Source organism: Solanum stenotomum, chromosome 9, assembly GCF_019186545.1.
Source record: "Solanum stenotomum isolate F172 chromosome 9, ASM1918654v1, whole genome shotgun sequence".
Lineage (NCBI taxonomy): Eukaryota > Viridiplantae > Streptophyta > Magnoliopsida > Solanales > Solanaceae > Solanum > Solanum stenotomum.
This window is the reverse complement of record NC_064290.1, coordinates 55668057-55676802: the sequence shown is the minus strand read 5'-3', so window position 1 is coordinate 55676802 and position 8746 is coordinate 55668057. Positions and strand designations below refer to the sequence as shown.

Sequence of the window (8746 nt, the reverse complement as noted above, 5' to 3'; positions counted from 1 at the left end):
AAGCGTGAACAATAAAACACGATAATTTGACCGTCTAACAGTAGAAACAAAACAATATAAATACATCTGACTCTAGTAATATACGACGCAAATTACTGGAAACTAAACATCATAAATTCGTTTGACTCCAGTAATATAGCATGCAAACTGCTTTTTATCAACATCTTGTGGACGTTTCACATTGGTGTGGGATGGTGCAATTAATTTCCTTGCATAATTTTGAGCAATACACGTGTCAAGCACGTGCCCATGAACTAGTTTAATATAAACATGCTCTCCAAAAATATTTTAATATAAAATTTGAATAAAAGATAAATGATCATATATGTTAAAGAAAATGGATAGTAGACTTAAATCAACCATAAAAGTTAGTTGATGTGATTAGAATTGTCCAAAATTAGTTGAGGAAACAATAATTTATTTTCTTTCAATGGCACTTACACGTTTATAACTAAACCTATAAAGCGTGAACAAAAGAACACGATAATTTGACCACCTCACCACCCTACAGTAGAAAGAAAATAACATAAATACGTCGGGCTTCAGTAATATACGACGTATATTGCTGAAATCAAAACAACATAAATTCGTTTGACTCTAGTAGTATAACATACAAACTACTTTTTATCAACATATTGTGGACGTTTCACATTGGTGTGGGATGGTGCAATTAATTTCCTTGCGTAATCTTGAGCAGTACACATGTCAAGCACGTGCCCAACAATTAGTTTAATATAAACATGTTCTCCAAAAATGTTTTAATATAAAATTTGAATAAAAGGTAAATGATCATATATGTTAAAGAAAATGAATAATAGAATTAAATCGACCTTAAAAGTTAGTTCACGTGATTAGAATTGTCTAAAATTAGTTGAGGAAACAATACTTTATTTTCCTTCAATGACACTTACACGTTTATAGATAAACCTTTAAATCGTGAAGAATAAAACACAATAATTTGACTCCTCGACAGTAGAAACAAAACAACATAAATTCGTTTGACTCCAATAATATAACACACAAACTACTTTTTATCAACATATTGCAAACGTTTCACATTGATGTGGGATGTTGCTATTAAATTCCTTGCGTAATCTTGAGCAGTACACGTGTCAAGCACGTGCCCACCAACTAGTTTAATATAAACATGTTCTCCAAAAATGTTTTAATATAAAATTTGAATAAAAGGTAAATTATCATATATGTTAAAAAAATGGATAGTAGACTTAAATCGACCTTAAAAGTTAGTTCACGTGATTAGAGTTGTCCAAAAATAGTTGAGGAAACAATACTTTATTTTCCTCCAATGACTCTTACACGTTTATAGCTAAACCTTTAAAGCGTGAATAATCAAACATGATAATTTGACCGTCCAACAATAGAAACAAAACATCATAAATACGTCTGACTCCAGTAATATACGACACAAATTGTTGGAAACAAAACATCGTAAATTCATTTGACTTCAGTAATATAGTATGCAAACTGCTTTTTATCAACATACTGTGGACGTTTCACATTGGTGTGGGATAGTGCAATTAAATTTCTTGTGTAATCTTGAGCAGTACACGTGTGCCCAACAACTAGTTTAATATAAACATGTTCTTCAAAAATGTTTTAATATAAAATATGAATAAAAGGTAAATGATCATATATGTTAAGGAAAATGGATAATAGACTTAAATCGACTTTAAAAATTAGTTAATGTGATTAGAATTGTCCAAAATTAGTTGAGGAAACAATACTTTATTTTACTCCAATGACTCTTGCACGTCTATAGCTAAACCTTTAACGCGTGAATAATAAAACACGATAATTTGACTTGCCGACAATAGAAACAAAACAACATAAATACCTTTGACTCCAATATAATACGACACAAATTACTGAAAACAAAATAACATAAATTCGTTTGACTCCAGTAATATAGCACGCAAACTTATTTTTTTATCAACATATTATGGACGTTTCACATTGTTGTGGGATGATGCAATTAAATTTCTTGTGTAATCTTGAGCAGTACACGTGTCAAACACGTGCCCAATAACTAGTTTAATATAAACATGTCCTCCAGAAATGTTTTAATATAAATTTTGAATAAAAGGTAAATGATCATATATGTTAAAGAAAATGGATAATAGACTTAAATCGACCTTAAAAGTTAGTTCACGTGATTAGAATTGTCCAAAATTTGTTGAGGAAACAATAATTTATTTTCCTTCAATGACACTTACACGTTAATAGCTAAGCCTTTAAAGCGTGAACAACAAAACACAATAATTTGACCGCTCGACAGTAGAAACAAAACAACATAAATACCTTTGACTCCAATATATTACGACACAAATTACTGAAAACAAAATAACATAAATTCGTTTGACTCCAGTAATATAGCATGCAAACTTATTTTTTTATCAACATATTATGGACGTTTCACATTGGCGTGGGATGGCACAATTAAATTCCGTGCATAATTTTCATGAGCAATATGATCACCTCATAAAGTTAACTTTTGATTTTGAGTTAGTTCCAAAATTTTGTTTTATCACAACATCATATCTAAACTCATTGCATTTTTTAATTTATTTAATGTTGAAATTCTATTTTATGTTATACATGCTTCAGTTGATAGATATGGACATGCAAGGACTAATGGACAATGAAAGTCCTATGCTGATATGAGGTTGTATAATTAAACTTATTTTACCATATTGATCGATACTCGCTTCATAAGTTAATTTCTCGAATTAAGTTAAGCTCGAAATTCATCATCTTCAACCAATGTGAGCACTCAACCAATATTTGTCTTTTGTGTCCACCCTACCAAAAGCTAAGGTGGGGTCCACCACACCCTAATTAAAGTGATTAAGCTCAAGAAGAAAAAAAAGAATCAAATCCCAAGTTTGACTGGACCCAAATATGAGAAAAAAGCAGCATATTTCTTATCAAAAAATAAATTAAAATAGACTATAGAGAGTCATGAGGTGCCTCTTGTTGAATGTTAAAAAAAAGCAAAGAGAAATAGCAAACTCCACACAAAAAAAAGTGCTAATTCTATTCATTCATCTTTACCAATTTCCCCTTCATTTTCTTTCTACTTTTAAAACATTCTTTCAACAATTTTTACTTGGTTGAGTTTTGCAGAAACTTTGTTGTACCTTGTATTGATGTTTATGTTTTAGTAAACACATTTTTTCATGAACTTCCTGTGACCAGCCGACAATTGTGTCTGAACATCGTACTCTGCCCCTTACCCCCTACCAACCCACGCCACCCCACCCCACATCAAGAAACCTCTTCTTCACTACTGGGGTATTGTTGTTGTACAAGCAAAACACCTGCAGCAGCTGTCATACCAAAAATCCTCTCTTTTTAACAAACTCAAGATTGTGACTTGAAAATACCCATCAAGAATCTGGTAAAGTTTTTGTCTTTTCATTCATTTCTTGATTTTCCACCATTTCTGGAGCTCTTTTATTCACTCTGTTTGGTTTTTCATCATTAATGGACAGGTTTTCTTGAAGATTTGGAGATTGTAGGATGGAGGAGTGTTCTTAAATAGTTGAAAGAACTGATTTTTATGCAGTTGGTTGGTGGTGGTGTTTGTTTTCAGCAAGATGAGCTATTAAAGATTCTAAAGAATTGATTTTTATGCAGTTAGTGGTGTTTTTTACAGCAATATGAGTCATAAAAGATGCCAAGAATATTTTTCACTAAATGGGGTGTTGAAAAATGTTGTCTTTATGATAATACTTCTGAGTTGTAGTTTTTTTGTGGTGGAGTCAAATGCAAGAAAACTAGCTGAAAATGATCAAGTAGGGAGGTTATTAGCCTTCAAGAAATCCTCTGTTGAATCTGATCCAAACGGATTCTTGAATGAATGGACTTCATCTTCTTCAAGTCCTTGCACTTGGAATGGGATTTCATGTTCAAATGGTCAAGTTGTTGAGCTTAATCTGTCTAGTGTTGGGCTCAGTGGGCTACTTCACCTCACTGATCTCATGGCCTTGCCTTCTTTGCTCAGAGTTAATTTCAATGGCAACCATTTCTATGGCAATCTTTCCTCAATAGCTAGTTCCTGTAGCTTTGAGTTTCTTGATTTATCAGCTAATAATTTCTCTGAGGTTCTTGTTTTAGAGCCTTTGTTGAAGTCTTGTGATAAAATTAAGTACCTAAATGTCTCTGGGAATTCAATTAAAGGGGTTGTTCTAAAGTTTGGACCTTCACTATTGCAGCTTGACTTATCAAGTAACACCATTTCAGATTTTGGCATTTTAAGTTATGCACTGTCCAATTGCCAGAATTTGAATCTCCTTAATTTCTCCTCAAATAAGCTTGCTGGCAAGCTAAAAAGCTCCATTTCTTCTTGCAAGAGTCTATCTGTTCTTGATCTTTCGCGTAATAACTTAACTGGAGAACTCAATGATCTTGATTTTGGGACTTGTCAAAATCTCACTGTCCTAAATTTGTCTTTCAACAACCTTACCTCAGTTGAGTTTCCACCCTCTTTGGCAAATTGCCAGAGCCTCAATACACTGAACATTGCCCATAATTCGATCCGAATGGAGATTCCTAGCGAGTTATTGGTGAAATTGAAGAGCTTGAAGCGATTGGTGCTAGCCCACAATCAGTTTTTTGACAAAATTCCGTCAGAATTGGGGCAGAGTTGCAGCACACTTGAGGAGCTTGATCTTTCTGGAAACCGGCTGACTGGTGAACTTCCTTCAACTTTTAAATTGTGCTCCTCACTTTTCAGTCTCAATCTTGGTAACAATGAGCTATCGGGTGATTTCTTGAATACTGTTATCAGTTCATTGACAAATCTTAGGTATCTTTACTTGCCATTCAATAACATAACTGGTCATGTACCAAGGTCTTTGGTGAACTGTACAAAACTTCAGGTACTCGACCTTAGTTCCAACGCGTTTATTGGGAATGTACCTTTTGAGTTGTGTTTAGCAGCCTCAGGCTTTCCACTGGAGCTGATGTTGTTAGCCAGTAATTATCTTACTGGAACTGTGCCTAAACAGCTTGGACATTGTAGGAACCTCAGGAAGATTGATCTCAGTTTCAATTACCTGACTGGTTCGATCCCATTGGAGATTTGGACCCTTCCAAATCTTTCGGAATTGGTAATGTGGGCTAATAATCTCACAGGTGAAATTCCTGAGGGCATTTGCATCAATGGAGGAAACCTTCAAACACTCATTCTCAATAACAATTTCATCTCAGGGGCACTTCCACAGTCCATTTCCAATTGTACCAACTTGGTTTGGGTTTCGTTGTCTAGCAATCGACTGTCTGGAGAGATACCACAAGGAATTGGGAATCTTGCAAATCTTGCTATCCTTCAGTTAGGTAATAACTCACTTACTGGACCGATCCCTCAGGAATTAGGTTCGTGCAGGAACTTGATATGGCTAGATTTAAATAGCAATGCTCTAACAGGTTCAATCCCTCTTGAGCTTGCTGATCAAGCTGGCCATGTTAATCCGGGAATGGCTTCTGGAAAACAGTTTGCTTTTGTGAGAAATGAGGGTGGAACTGAATGCAGGGGTGCTGGTGGACTGGTTGAGTTCGAGGGTATCCGTGAAGAGAGGCTTGCGATTTTACCTATGGTTCACTTCTGTCCATCAACTAGGATCTACTCTGGCAGGACGATGTACACCTTCACGAGCAATGGAAGCATGATTTACCTTGATCTTTCCTACAATTCTTTTTCAGGAACCATTCCTGATAATTTAGGTTCATTGAGCTTCCTTCAAGTTCTGAATTTGGGACACAACAATTTTACCGGAACCATTCCATTCAACTTTGGAGGTCTAAAGATAGTTGGAGTTCTTGATCTATCACATAACAGCCTACAGGGATTCATTCCACCCTCGTTAGGAGGCCTTTCATTTCTTAGTGATCTTGATGTTTCAAACAACAACTTATCGGGAACGATTCCTTCTGGTGGACAGCTGACTACATTTCCAGCTTCAAGATACGAAAACAATTCAGGCCTTTGTGGCGTCCCCCTTCCTCCTTGTGGCTCGGGCAATGGACACCATTCATCGAGTATTTACCATCATGGGAATAAGAAGCCTACAACTATAGGAATGGTGGTTGGTATTATGGTCTCTTTTGTATGTATTATACTACTTGTTATTGCCCTTTATAAGATTAAAATGACTCAGAATGAGGAGGAGAAGAGAGATAAATACATTGATAGCCTTCCAACTTCTGGCAGTAGCAGCTGGAAACTATCAACCGTTCCCGAGCCTCTAAGCATTAATGTGGCAACATTTGAAAAACCATTGAGGAAGCTGACCTTTGGTCATCTTCTAGAAGCGACCAACGGGTTCAGCTCTGAAAGCATGATTGGCTCTGGAGGTTTTGGTGAAGTGTACAAGGCTCAGCTGAGAGATGGCAGTACTGTTGCAATCAAGAAGCTCGTGCACGTAACAGGTCAAGGAGACAGAGAATTCATGGCTGAAATGGAGACTATTGGAAAAATCAAACATAGAAACCTTGTCCCTTTGTTGGGATATTGCAAGATTGGGGAGGAAAGGCTTCTCGTATACGAATACATGAAATGGGGAAGTCTTGAATCTGTTCTTCATGATGGCAGGAAAGGAGGGATGTTTCTTGATTGGCCAGCTAGAAAGAAAATCGCGATAGGATCAGCAAGAGGATTAGCATTTCTTCACCACAGCTGCACACCACACATAATTCATCGCGATATGAAGTCCAGTAATGTACTTTTAGATGAAAACTTTGAGGCACGAGTTTCTGATTTTGGAATGGCAAGGCTGGTAAATGCTCTGGATACTCATTTAAGTGTGAGTACACTTGCTGGTACTCCAGGTTATGTTCCTCCAGAGTACTACCAAAGTTTCAGGTGCACCGCAAAAGGGGACGTGTACAGTTATGGTGTCATACTGTTGGAGCTTCTTTCAGGGAAACGGCCAATAGATCCCCGTGTATTCGGTGATGATAACAATCTTGTTGGATGGGCAAAGCAACTTCATAACGAGAAACGAAGTCACGAGATTCTTGATCCTGAGCTAATAACAAATCTATCTGGTGATGCTGAACTCTATCATTACTTGAAAGTTGCATTTGAATGCCTTGATGAGAAATCTTACAAAAGGCCAACAATGATACAAGTGATGACCAAGTTTAAAGAACTACAAACTGATTCAGAAAGCGATATTCTTGATGGCATTTCAGTGAAAGGTTCTATACTCGAGGAATCGCAAGAGAGGGAACCGTAAATCAATGATATTTCATCTTTTTGTGGTTAGAATTCTGTTCTTTTTTTCTCTTTTTTTGGATTGCCTCATGGATAGTAGTAAAAACTTTTATCTTTAATGGTTCTTCACCATTGAGATTGATAAGAGTTTATACTTCAGATTTTGCCTACTGTGTAAATATTAGAACACGACCATGAATGGGAGATGTGAAGATGTTTTTAGATGAATGTTCCAATCAATTTCCCTTTTATCTGTTCTGTTTTCCATGGCAAAGTTTTGCTTATAGTACATTGATATATCATTAAAATTTGACATTACTATTTTGTCTGCATTAACACTATGTTGCTTGGAACCTCCAAAAATTGTGCAGGCAATTGTGTTGGATACTCCAAAAAATGCTCATCTTTTGGAGGATCCAACACGAGTACGACAACATTTTTGGAGGATCAGAGCAACATAGTCGTAACTTGTAACCAACTGATATGTAGCTAAAGCTCAGATTTTGAACCTTTTAAGCTACTCATCTAATGTTTAACCTATAGCTAAAGCAATATTTTTGTTTTCTGTTGGGGAAAAAAACAGCATACAGATATAACAACCAACAAACGAAGAAGCCTTTTAGATGTCTACCATAATGCAAACTAAAGGCAACTTGTCTATATATAACAATCATCCTCAGTTGTAATTAGTAAAGTTATTGTCATGACGAAGAGGTCACTGGTTAGAGCTGTGAAAATAGCCTTTTTCAAAAATTCAAGGTAAGGCTATGCACAATAGATCCTAGTGGTCCGACCATGCACCGACTGCCCTTTTTCTTATCCTCTGTAATAACACACTATAACAACCAAATTTTCTTTGGAATCGACTTTTCATGATATGTTAAATAATATGTTTGTCTACAAACGATGTTGTTATAGAGAAATTTAATTGTATTAAAATAGTAAATTGTCAAAATAGTTTCTTTTTCTACTATTACTTCCTTAAACTTCAAGAAAATGACTTTTGGTTTTGTAAAAAGACTAGTGATTATGCTTTTTTTTTGTTCTTATTTGGACAACTTTGGATAAACTGCTTTTTACAACTCATCAAATTGATTATCCTTTTTGTTTAATCATACTAACAAATAAAGTCATAAAAACGCGTCAATCGTGGTTATGATCAACATTTTTATTCCATTTTTTGTTTGTTTATAGTCACATGATTCTTTATCTAGAATCAATCAAAAGACATTCATAACCAAGAGGCAGATACACAGTTATTTGTATAGATTCAACAAAATTCAGTAATTTTAGTTTGAATATGTGTTGCAAAATGCACTAAAAACTTATAAATTTCAATTTGGAAATTCACACCACCATTTACAACCTTTACTTGTCTCGTTATTAAGGATATAACTACAAGCATGTCTACAGATTTATCAGAACTCAATAATTTTAATCCTAACTAGAAATTTATATTTAAAATTATACGAAATATATTACTTTTTTTAAATTTAATTAGGCAGGTAT

At 35.1% G+C, this 8746-nt stretch overlaps 1 protein-coding gene across 1 annotated transcript; it reads left to right on the top strand.

Annotated features, from left to right (window-relative positions):
• Positions 1-3269: 3269 nt before the first annotated feature.
• LOC125875995 (receptor-like protein kinase BRI1-like 3) lies at positions 3270-7465 on the top strand. Its single transcript, XM_049557087.1, has 2 exons — positions 3270-3418; positions 3513-7465. Exon 2 carries the CDS (start codon positions 3681-3683, stop codon positions 7257-7259), a length of 3579 nt encoding a protein of 1192 aa, XP_049413044.1. The 5' UTR covers positions 3270-3418; positions 3513-3680; the 3' UTR covers positions 7260-7465.
• The last annotated feature ends 1281 nt before the right edge of the window (positions 7466-8746 follow it).